The sequence below is a fragment of the Apus apus genome, chromosome 6 (genome assembly GCF_020740795.1).
Source record: "Apus apus isolate bApuApu2 chromosome 6, bApuApu2.pri.cur, whole genome shotgun sequence".
Classification (NCBI taxonomy): domain Eukaryota; kingdom Metazoa; phylum Chordata; class Aves; order Apodiformes; family Apodidae; genus Apus; species Apus apus.
Genome location: NC_067287.1, coordinates 8,197,311 through 8,210,099, shown reverse-complemented (window position 1 = coordinate 8,210,099; position 12,789 = coordinate 8,197,311). Strand labels below are relative to the sequence as shown.

The following is a 12,789-nucleotide window of genomic DNA, read 5'->3' as shown; positions in this document are numbered from 1 at the left end:
TAAATAGTCCTGCTATCCAGTGGGGTCTCCAGCCAGGATAGGAGGCAGGGAGCAGGCGTGAAGGGGAACACTGCATACAGCCAGTGTGTCTGGCTGGTGACCATGGCCTGGACCTCACCACAAATGACACAGAGCTCCCCAGTTGCCAGCACTACATCCCGTTTCTCAGCCTAGTGCTCAGCTCTGGTGCTATTGCCACTGCAAACCCACCCCTGTCACTAAGGGACCAACAGGCACACAGGGGAAGGGGAAAAAAAAAAAAAGAAAAAAAAAAGGAGAAAAAAACTCAGAGGAAGGCAACTGCAGAGTGCTACAAGCCAAGACATTGATTCCAGAAGTTGTGGAGCATTGTCTTCTGTTGTCCCTGATCATTAGTTTTCACCTATCTAGCTCTGTAGGGCAAAAACAATAAATAAGAAACCCTTTCCCTAGGTCCAACAGGAGAAGGAGAGGAAGGCACTTTGTGGATGATGAGTAGAACATGCTAATGGCACCTAGGTACAACAAAACTCTATCAAGACTCTGATAGAGCAGAGCTCTGCCTGGCTTTATTTCTGCTTATGGGTACATCAGGTCTTACAAGACATCAGCATTGCCCACAGCACATCCAGGTTGTCCCCTGTGCCCACCCTATGATCAGGTTCAAGAAAAGGCTGAATTCATTTGGAGTTGAATTGCAATGAGAGTACCAAGATCTCCTCATAGTTCTTTCCTGAGGTAGTTTCACATACTCTCTGTGACATCTTCCCATATGTTGATTTCCCTCCAATGCATCTGACACCCCCTGCACTGAGGGACTAGGTCCAGCTCAGCATCCACAGGTGATGTCACTTCTGTTGGCTGGAGCATCTTGCAGGCATCCAAGTCCCCCGCATCTTCAGGGAGACACTGATTTATTGGCACCAAATCCGAAGATGATGCTCAAATCCCCCTCACCACACCCTGACTAAAAGGCATCAGCCTTTCTCTGAGGGTTTACCATTGGCCTCCCTCTATTAGATCCTTTTTTCCAGGCGGGTTGTGCGAAAGGTTTTCCAGGCTGCGGCAAAACCAGATTTCTTGTGGAAAAGTGCCCTCCCGTGGCAAAGTGTGAAATCCTGACTGCATCATGCCTGCAAACTCAAAAGCCACCTCAGATAATTATTATCTCATTAGTAAATGTATATGTAAGTGCAGCCTTGCTGCCAGTTGCCCACCTCTCATCCCCACAGTGTTTCAGCAGCAAATCTTCATTATAACTCACTCTTGTATCTTCCTTATTTTCTGCCTTCCTTGTAGTTTTACATGGACACAGTATTTGTTACCTGTTAGCTATGATTCTTTGGGCACAACTTTTGCTGTTTTTCATTGTTAACAAGGTCTGACTAAAACCTGGGCTTTAGAAGTTAGAGAAAACAAGAAAAACAAACCAAAACTAATCACCACCCTGGTGGATGGAGAGTTTCAGGGATTTTAATCTCAGACCAGAGCTGCTGCTGACAGCCCCCTTGCTGGCAGTGCTTGGCCCTGGGGCTCTGCCACATGGGAGGGATAAGGACCCTTCTGGTATGCCTGCCCAGATACACAGAGCTGGACACCTGGACATATTTTTGCCTTCCCAACTCAAGCCAATTTAGAAAGTCCTCCTCCCCCAAGCACTAAGCACATCTCAGGCAATACATTGCCTTGAATCACTGAATTTTAGACATCAGTACATCAAAAATGCCTCTCATAAGGCATGATACCACTATGCTGCTGCAAAGTATTGAGCTAACGTCTCTGGGATTTCCATCTGAAAGGAGATCTGGAGGATGTCTTACTCTAATCTGACCTCATGTTTATTTAAACCTTGAACCTACTTATGCTTGGAACATTTCAACAAGTAAAACACAGGAAACCGTCCCCATGACAAACAGCAGAGACATGCTGAGGGTTCAGCAAACGCTCCATCAGAGGCTGGCAGGACTCACTGAAACACTGAATTTCCAGCAGTGCTTTACAGGGGAGAGAGGCAGCATCCAACCTATGTGACCCAAAGAAGGTGGAGATTAACTGAAGGGAACAGAAGTGGGGTGCAGATGAGCAAGCAGGAGCAGGTCTACTGAGCTCTGCAGCTCAGGAATGGGGGTTGAGCTCAGGGTACCAGTAGCAGAGTTGGGGAGACCTGCAGAGCTGCTCCCCTAATCCCTGTGTTTCAAACCTTGTCAGAGGAGCAGCTGCAGTGGGGAAGGGAGTAACTGTGGGTGTTACTGTTCTTGCACTCCTGACTTTTTAGATGCTGCCCCACAGGGGAATTTGAGCCCCCTCAGACCCATCTTGGTTCATCCATCCCTGCAGGCCGTGCGAGGCTGAGGCCCCCAAAGGCAGGACGTAGAGCAGGGAGCTGCTCACCCCAGCCAGCCAGGAAGGGCAGGAGCAGCCAGTCCACCAGTTCTGCACTGAAAAGGGATTAATCATCCACTTCAACACCACAGGAGATGCAAGCTTGAGCTCCAAATCGTGAGGTGTAAGCCTTCTCCCAGGATTAGTCACCTGAACAGGATGAGGAAGAAAATTTACAACTCAGTAGCCAGTGCGCTTAGCTGGAAAGATGAATTTAATCCCCTGCTCTCATTAATTTATAAAAACTGGAACCACTTCAACAAGATACTAGAAAAGATTTGTCCTGGATGTCCATGAAGCTGGGCAACTTTTGGACTTCGGAGAAGTGAAAACGGCTTCTTCCCTATTGGCCTGTCTTTCAAAAAAATATGCCTTGCCTGATTTTTCTTTTCATTCAGGAAAAGAAAAAAACATAAAAGACAACCTTCTTTTTTCCTTTTCTCAACTGTATCAGTGTTACATGTCCTATATTAAGCACTACATTTTTTGTTCTTATACACTCACTGCTGCTGTATCCTCTAGGTATCTCTCCAGCATTAAATGCATTTACATGCAAATTTGGGAGGGGAAAAAAATAAAACAAAAAGCCCCAGGGCACGAGTTAGCAGAGCTCATTCACAGAGCTTTAAACTAGACTCAAAGTGGGAGGGGGTTGTAGCTGGGTTTTAACTAGTGGGGCATTGTTCTAGTATTAACAAAGACCAGAAGGACTCCCAAGGGTGATGGATCATGAACTGGTTGAAAGGAAGAAATCAGAGAGTTGTGGTCTATGGGACAAAACCTAGTTGGAGATCTATGACTAGTGGAGTCCCTCAGGGGTTGGTACTGGGACAGGTACTATTCAATATTTTCATCAACGATGTGGATGAGGGAACAGAGTGTGCAAGTTTGCTGATGACACAAAACTGGGAGGAGTGGCTGACACACCAGAAGGCTGTGCTGCCATTCAGTGAGATCTGGACAGGCTGGAGAGTTGGGCAGGGAGAAACTTGATAAAACTCAACAAGGGCAAGTGTAGAGTCTTGCATCTGGGGAAGAACACCCCCATGTCCTAGTACAGGTTGGGGGCTGACCTGCTGGAGAGCAGTGTAGGAGAAAGGGACCTGGGGATCCTGGTGGACAGGAGGATGACCATGAGCCAGCAATGTGCCCTTGTGGCCAGGAAGGCCAATGGCAAGCTGGGGTGCATTAGAAAGGGTGTGGTTAGTCGGTCAAGAGAGGTTCTCCTCCCCCTCTATTCTGCCTTGGAATATTGTGTCCAGTTCTGGGCCCCTCAGTTCAAGGAGAGGGAACTGCCTGAGAGAGTCCAGTGCCGAGCCACAAAGATGATGAAGGGAGTGGAACATCTCCCTTATGAGGAAAGGCTGAGGGAGCTGGGTCTCTTTAGCTTGAAGAGGAGGAGACTGAGGGGTGACTTCATCAATGTTTACAAATACACTAGGGGTGAGTGTCAGGACAGAGCCAGGCTTTTTTCAGTGATGTCCAGTGATAGGACAAGGGGCAATGGGTGCAAACTGGAACACAGGAGGTTCCACCTAAACATCAGAAAAAAATGATGCTGTCCAGAGAGAAGCTGTGGAGTCTCCTTCACTGGAGACATTCAAAACGCACCTGGACATGTTCCTGTGTGATGTGCTCTAGGTGACCCTGTTCTGGCAGGGGGGTTGGACTCAATGATCTTTCGAGGTTCCTTCCAACCCCTAAGGTTCTGTGATTCTCTTGTCTGGCTTCAGGAAGTATGCAGAAAGGTGTTTGCCCGTTCGAGTAACACATGAAGGCTTATTTTAAAACCATGTCACTGGTACTTGGAACCAATTACTTGAGTTTTGTTCAACAGTTAAATCAGAAATGAAACCTGAACTGCAGAATTGCTACCCTGCAATATTTGCTACTTCAATAGGGAAAACAAAAAAGTGATAACCAAAATATTTCTCTTCCAACAACCTGGTCCTCAGGCCATAAGCTCAAACATTGCTATCCTGCCTACCCACAGCAGGAGCACATCCAGCTCAGCACACCCTGCAGTCCCCTGTGGTCAGCTTTGCAAGTAAGAACTCATTCCTCCCAACAATACATTGTTTGGGCACTGGTGTTTTCACAAAATTAAGAGCTGAGCCTAAACTGACTTGGCAGTCACCTTTATTTTCAATTCAGCTGCATGAAAATACGAGCTTCTTAACCACAGAGAGCAAATTAAACAAAGAGTCCCACTAGCAGAATAAATCAAACTCCTGGAGATCAGAAAAGTGAGCCAAGTTCTGGCAGGTCAGTCTGCAAGTTCTCATTGCTCCTTGCAATTTTCTGTGCAGAAACAGCACTGCCTTGGGTCACCTGGCAGTTACCAGGACAATAAGGTGTGAGTCTCCCTTATGCTGCTTCATAACATCGGTCCCACTAAATCCTCCATGACACAATAAGCAGAGTGACTTTGAGGTACAGCTGATGATTAAGAAGAAACTTGGGGGTTTTGCCACCTCACATTTCTACACACGTTTGTGGTACCTCTAGCTCAGTGTCCACCACATCCTGCAGCCACAGGTTGGCACTGGGAAAAGAAGTTCCAGCTGGGTGTTTCTTCCATAGCCAGCCAGGTTATCCATTTGCACTTTATCAAAGAAATTGGGAGAGATTAGGTAAAGGATTTTGTGGATCCTTGGGATGTTAACTACCAACACAACAGGATTTTGAAACCAAGAGGGGCAAAAAAAAAGCTACATTTGTACACAAGTACAAATAATAATTGCCTTTATGTATTCTTTCTTATAAGAAGCCTTGGAAGAAAAAATACTATTTAACTTTACAAAAGCAAATAGGGTTTGTTTGAATTGTTGTTTTTTTTAATTAACCTTTTGGATGCTTTAAACCCAACCCAGCACAGAACAACAATGGGAGGTACAAGGAGAGTACAGGTTTTTTCTGAAGTTGCCTTTTATTTACACTGTCCAGTGTGTTTTACACGATCCCTGGGCTGACCTACCTGCAGGCTGCTCAGCCCCTCCACCACCCCACCAGCAACAGCAGCTCAGATTTGGATCCAGTATTACAGGTGAAGAACACTGATGTAAACCATTCCCAGTTATTCCCAGCATACAGGACTGTAATAGAATATTGTACCTGGTGCCTTTAAGTACTGATGACTCTCCATTCAAGTCATTAACAGGAGCTCCCTAATACACCAGGAATCAGCCATGGCTGTTACCTGCTCTGAAATGATCTCTACAGTATATAAAAAAATAAAATCCAAAAAACCCAGAAAAAACATTGCAAAAAACTCCCACTTATTCATTATATCAGTAACTTACCATCATTTGAAATTACAGCTACAGGAAAACAACTGCTGTGTAAAGGTGCAGGTACTTTCCTCTCTTTCTGTTCTACACAAATGACTAGTAGAAGTTTAAAGCAACTTTCTTGGAGCCATGGGAAGACAAGCAAATATTGGAACAAACAGGTATCCCTGCATCCCTGGTTTTGTAAGCAGCTAGATAAAATTGTACACATCTCACCTGAGCAAGTCAGGCAACAAATGGGCTTCTCAGCAGCACTCAGGGCACACATGCCACCTCTTCAGGAAGCTGAGACCACACTGAGGCAACACGACTTCTCTTCAGAGAATGAGATTCCTAGTTCTGCACTCAGGATGGAGAATTTGGTGTGGAAGGTGCCTAACACACCACTCTGCTGGACTGCTTCAGCTATTTTTATTCAGTTTTGGCAGCAGGGATACCTCATCCTAGGAAAAAGACTCCTGGCCTTACTCCTGAACATACCAAATTAATGATGAAAACCCCAATAGTACCTGCACTTCCTCCATTGGATACAGTTGGAATGCAAAACCCATCTTAATTTCCACTTGGCAGCAATTCTGCTCTCAGCCTGACAGCTTTCACACTCAACTGTCACCTTTTCCTTCCATCAAAGAGCTCATTTAGGAGCTGGCTTGTTTCCTTGACATCCCAAGTATTTGCTGGACCTGTTACGACTCACCAGACACAGCCCAGCCCTGGAGCCCTGCCCCCCACCACACGGGGTGTATTTCAGCACAATACTAACCTAACAGGCCTGCCTGAAGCAACAAGTCTGTTGGACACCATCCCCTCCTGCTGCAGCCCTTTTTTTTCCTATTCCCCCTCTCTTCTCTTGCAAGAGCTCAGCTGCTGAAACACAGTATGTGAGAATTGCCTGTCACCTCTTGTTACCCACCATACCAAGAACAGCCAATTTCAGTCTAATCCAGACAGCTGTTTGCAGAGCAGATCCACCCAGCAACCACACCCAGGGCACCTCAACAACTTCAGCCTGTAAAGGATCTATAACCGCTGCTCCCCTCCCTTGGGTTCCTTGTGCATCATCTGAATTCTGCTAGTGCCTTTTCACTGCTACTTTTCACTGTTCACCAAGGCACAGCAGTGGAGGCCTGAAAGTGACAGCAAGAGGAAATAGGGGAAACCATCTCTCCTGGGTTCCAAAAGATCAATAAATCAGAGCTATGATTACACCTAGGACTAGCTGTAGTACAACTTCCAACTAATAAACATCAGGTGTGTCCTTCAGTCAAGAGTGTTCTCTCCATACCTAGACATTCTGTGCATCTTTGCACATACACAGAGCTGTGAGAGACAGAAATCAGCACTCACTCCATTTCCCCACTACACTATCTGTGAGGAATTTGAGGTTTTCAAGTGAATTTTTAAGACTCTTTTTAGACCTTGCCTTATCTTCAGGTCATTGCAGTGTATCAGGAAATCCAGTCCCTAGAGCATGATGCAGTAGCAGAACTAGAGGACTGTTGGAAAAGCACAGCTTAAATTAACTTATTTTCCACATATTTGCCTATTAGTCTTTCTTGCCATATGAATCACTCAGCAATTATAAGTTATGACTTATTCAAAAAGTCATATTTGAAAAGCTCTCAAAAAACTGTATCACTGATAGGGGAGATGTCAATAATACAGTTTTTTAATAAAATTATTTAACACTTTCTTCTTTGCACCAAGGTTCTATTTGATTCCAGCATGTGAACTTTTGTAGTGCTTGCTGTAAAAATCCTTTCCCATATTTATCCTTGTTTTGGAGTCTCATTTACCATGCTTTGAAGCAACGAGAAGCTCTGGCAGTTGATAAACTTCTCTGAAAAAAAAAAATCGGAGGCATCACTGCAACTGAGAAGGAACCAGTCTCCCTCTTGTGGTCTTCTACATAAACAACCTTAACTACATTTGTGAGTTCAGAAATGTCTAAAAAACAGCTTCCTCCCATCAAATATTAACAGAAACTGTAACTAACTCCAATATATCAAGCGTTCCTCCTAGAAAGAATGAGAAAGAGATTGCTTTCACTTTATTTTTATCCACATGGTATTTTCTTGCAGAAAAACCACAGCAATTGAAAATGCAGCACTGTCTCCTGTCTGCCACCACTTGAAAGAAAGTGGGGGGGGGAAAGTTACAGAACAAAGTAGATGAACAAACCTAACAATGGAGACATTAGGTTTGTATGGGTAAGTGCTACCTAGATGAACATATAAACTGCAGTTCTAAAATGCTCACACTTCAGTTTACACAATCACATAATTATCTCTACCTTACACACCAGTCTTACTCTTCAAAAACCACACTGGATATGTAGGAACCCTTGCTCACAACTTCCCATGTCATGAGATTAACAAGTCTGACACAAACATAAAAAGAAATTTTGTGCCTTTATTGGAATGGTGTTAGGCTTTAAATACACCAATTTCGATAACCTGATTATTTGGTTTTAATTAGAAATGACACTACAGAACTGCAATACTGGTCCAACAGTCTTGTCTTTACTTTTTTTTTTTTAAAGCAAGAGATAGTATGAAAATGCACCAAGTAATCAGAAAGCACTAGCAGGCATTAGTTAATCCAAGATACTAGCTTCTTAGTTCCAAAAGCACTCGCATTGTATGGAACCCAGGATTTAGACTGTCATGATTTGCAAGAACTAGTTGCATGAGTCATGACTTTTTTTTTTTTAATTTAGTTTCAAGTTGGTCACTGGTAATATTTTTTTCCTCAAATATTACAGTTTAATTTTTTCCTCAAAGTATAAAAAAGTATGAAATATAAACAAGCTCCTGCATTGCACCCATGAAAGGGTACAATGGAAGCATTAGAGAGCTGACTATCTACACACCATCAAATCCATCAAATCTTGGATAATTCATTAATATACAAAATACCAGGGCACAGAAAGAACTAAAATTCACTTTTTTGTTTTGTTACACACAGGTTCAAATAATCAATCTAAAGATAAAACGTGATCATTTTGGCTTTCCACTACATCCGCATGTTGAGACACTTATTAAAATAATCCTGCTTAATTGTGTTTGGTCTTTATCTTATTGTCAAGTCATGTTTGTTATCTTAATACCAGCCATCAGACAAACAAGTAATCAGAAAGATGCCTCCTCCTCCCCACCTCCTTGTCCCTGACCCCTCTGAGGTCAGCTTTAAGACATGACTCCAAACACAGGGTTGTGACGACAGATGCTAGGACCAATCTCTTCATAATCTTTTTTGGTATGGCATACTTGGTAGAACTCAGGCTGTAATGGGAAGCAGAAAAAAAATAAAATAGTAAATGGTACATAGATCTTAATTTTAACATTTATGTAGCAAATGGGAAAAAACAAATACAAGTGACTTGGAAGTCCTGAAATTAGTATTACATCACACATGGCTAAATACCAATGCAAACGATGTATTTTGCCACAAAACTAAAATGCACTGTTTAACAACTCACACAAAACTGTAGTTCAGCTTTCATTTGCTCTTTCAAACCTTCCCAGTCTAATGCAAAAACTTCAAAGGGGGCAGGCAGGGTGTATTTGCTACCTGAGGCCTATCAGGAATCCCCCAACTGCAGTTAATATAAAGTGAAGGAGAGAGAAGAAGTCCCAAGGCACAGCCAGAATGACTGGAAACATGCTCAAGTTTTACAGCCAACTTACTGTGGAAGCCAGCATTGATCCTCCAAACCAAACAGCATATCTTTGCATGTGGTGTGTAATGACTTGTACATCAATGGGCTTAGGCTATAAATGGAAAAGAAAGAAAGGAAACATTAAAGTCACTTTTGCTGGTAAAAAATCATAAACAGTTTTAAAAGAAGTCTATGTTCCAGGATTATTTTTCACAAATTAGTGTTTGCTTAAATGCTGGGTATGTAGATTTACAGTTATACCACCACATTTTCTCTTGTACAAGCCAGATAAAGAAATATCTTTTGCTTCTGTATCACCAGTTACATACTTTATTGGACATTAAGAAATGCTGGCATTCATATCGATTTTCTCCCAAGACCTCCACTACAGTGCTCCTCTCCAATTATCCATGTTCTGTTTTCTGCTGGATTTCCTAAGGGACCATTTATTTATGAAGTTTTAAGAACAGATCCATACTACTTACCCCTTTTAAATAAAACACTCAGAAAGTTATTTTTTTTAATTTTCATGTCATTATTTTAACAAAGCATCCGTTGCAGATCCATTGAAAGCTTAGCTAGGACCAATACAGTCACAGTCCTGCTTTTCAGAACTACAGCCCTCATTCCAGTTAGGCCCTTTCCCCTCCCTATCCACACAAACATCCATTCCTTACTTATGCTTGTGTGTACATAAGTTTCAGAAAGAAATAACTTGTTTCTTCCAGTTCAACCTGCTGAAATCTGAACACTTTGAAACAGTATCTAAAATTATTTGGAACACATTTGCAAAATTGAAGCCAGAGATTCCTTGCAATGTCAAGAAGGAAGAATCACACTAGACTCCTTACTCACATCCTGCTTCCTTACTAAACAGTAAAAGACTAGTAAGGAGAACCAAGAATTACCTAGGTTACTGCAATCAGGTAATTGTACATAACTGAAATTTCAGACTTGTCTACATTGCATATTATGGAGCAACACTGGGGGTTTTAAGGATTGTTTGAGCTCACCTAGCTAGATTACTAAGAAAAAATAAATGAGGAAAATTACTTCAATCTTGCCTTAAAAGGAAAAAACACAAAATTTATCTCTGCTAATATATTTTAGGTATGCAGGCTCAACAGAAAAAAATATTAAAAGTTAGATCACAGGTCAAAGGTGGAAAGAACAAAAATTAAAGATCATGCAGTTTAGTGATAATACAAAGTGATTTCATAGGATAATTGAGGTGGGAAGGGACCCCAGAACATCTCTAGTTCAGCCTCTGACTCTAAGCAGTGTCAGCTACAAGGCCAGAGGAAGTTACTCAGTTTTATTCAGCCGAACCTCAAAAACCTTCAAGGATGGAGACTGTGCAACCCCTCTGGGCAGCTTGTTCAATGCCTGATTATCCTCCTGGAGAAAACGTTTTCCTTTTATCCAAGCTGAACCTCTTCTGTTGTCCTTAATGTGCCACCACTCGGCAATGTCAAATGGCCTGGTCCCACTTTCTTGTTCATCTTCCCACACACACCGAGGGGCTGCTGTGAGGACCCCCAAAGCCTCCTCTTCTCTAAGCAAGTCAGTTTCCTCAGCTGCACTTCACACAAGTGCTCCAGTCCTGTGAGGACTCTGGTGGCTCAACAATGAGCTTGCTTCAGCTCTCTAAGTTTAAAAGACCAGGGATGATGATTTACAAGTAATCAACAAGCGTTTAGCACATAAAAAGCTGGGGAAGGACCCACTGCTTTTACAACAGGCATTGTTCATTCATTAGCTAAAACTGATTAAGTTCAGTAATAACTGACAAGCAGCAGAAGTGCATACCTGGGGAAATAGTACTGTAGCTTCCTACAATGAAATATACATATCAATATTTTCCAATAGCAGCCTACAACTCTCTAAAACATATGAATCTCCAAAAACTTCTATAAAAACTTGAAATAAAAATGAAGACATTTCAACAAAAAAACCCCATATTGCAACTATGTTATTTTTGCTTTTTTTTTTTTTCCAGGTAATATGGGAGAGAAAGGTGCTTGTTCAAGTAGCTGCCAGAACTTACCTTCAGTCTCCCACCACTAAGTTCTTCACTAAGTTTCAGTCTGGCATCAACAGTCCTTTTCAAGTCTCGCTGCAAACGGCGACCAAAGTCCCTGAACATGGTTGAGCCTCCAGAGAGGACAATATTCTGTTTTGAGTAACAACAATTATTAACTGCTGCTGAAAATGTAAGTCTCTTACTTTATCCAGTTCTCAAATCCTAAATATCTCAAGACAGCTTTTAAAATTACAGTTACTTCAATTTTTAAATTATCTAACACTTAAGCATGACAGATTATGAATTCTCAAAGAGGTGATCACATTAAAATTGGGTGTACATCTCACTTCTTTCAGGTTTATCTCCTTTCTTTTGCTTTTAACTAAGAGTTTGAGTAATGAAACATCACATCCTGAAAAAGTGTCAAATAACACAAAACCTTCTGCATATTGGGGCTCATTTGTAGAAAAACAGTTGATTTATTGTTGAGTTTTTTTAATAGCATTTCAAATAGGTATTTCAAGATAAAGCACAATCCCTCTAAAACAAGTATTAAAAACTTCATTATAGCTACTGACCTTATACAGAGGACGTCTAACATCAATGGGACAATTCTGAATAACTTCATCTACTACTTCTGAGATTGGTTGTGTAAAGTCAGGATTAGCAAACTACAATCAAGAAAAAAAAACAGATGAGTTAGCAGGTCCACATAATACAAAAGAAAGAGGATAAAGAGGATGGTTCTCCTCTTCCCTTTTTCTATTATATAAGAGATGTCACAGAATCTTAGGGTGGCTGGAAGGGACCTCAAAAGATCATCCACTCCAACTCCCCTGCCAGAGCAGAATCACCTAGAGCACATCACACAGGAATGCATCCAGGTGCGTTCTGAATGTCTCCAGTGAAGGAGACTCCACAACCTCTCTGGGCAGCCTGTTCTGTCACTCTCACAGTAAGTAACTTTTTTTCTGATGTTTAGGTGGAACCTCCTATGTTCCAGTTTGCACCCATTGCCCCTTGTCCTATTACTGGACATCACTGAAAAAAGCCTGGCTCTGTCCTCCTGACACTCACCCCTAGTGTATTTGCAAACATTGATGAGGTCACCCCTCAGTCTCCTCCTCAAGCTGAAGAGACCCAGCTCCCTCAGCCTTTCCTCATAAGGGAGATGTTCCACTCCCTTCATCATCTTTGCAGCTCTGCGCTGGACTCTCTCAGGCAGTTCCCTGTCCTTCTTGAACTGTGGGGCCCAGAACTGGACACAATATTCCAGATGCGGCCTCACCAATGCAGAATAGAGGGGGAGGAGAACCTCTCTTGACCGACTAACCACACCCTTTCGAATGCACCCCAGGATGCCATTGGCCTTCTTAGCCACAAGGGCACATTGCTGGCTCATGGTCATCCTCCTATCCACCAGGATCCCCAGGTCTCTTTCCCCTACACTGCTC

The 12,789-nt window shown here is 42.6% G+C and overlaps 1 protein-coding gene across 1 annotated transcript in view; it reads right to left on the bottom strand.

Annotated features, from left to right (window-relative positions):
* Positions 1 to 8,043: 8,043 nt before the first annotated feature.
* ACTR3 (actin related protein 3) overlaps positions 8,044 to 12,789 on the bottom strand; it is a 31,461-nt gene continuing 26,715 nt past the window's right edge. The window contains exons 9-12 of the mRNA XM_051623213.1: positions 11,914 to 12,006; positions 11,360 to 11,485; positions 9,341 to 9,424; positions 8,044 to 8,935 (exon numbers count right to left, since the gene is read on the bottom strand). Of these exons, the coding sequence (XP_051479173.1) occupies positions 8,840 to 8,935; positions 9,341 to 9,424; positions 11,360 to 11,485; positions 11,914 to 12,006 (399 nt within the window). The 3' untranslated portion in view covers positions 8,044 to 8,839. The remainder of the gene's footprint in view (positions 8,936 to 9,340; positions 9,425 to 11,359; positions 11,486 to 11,913; positions 12,007 to 12,789) is intronic.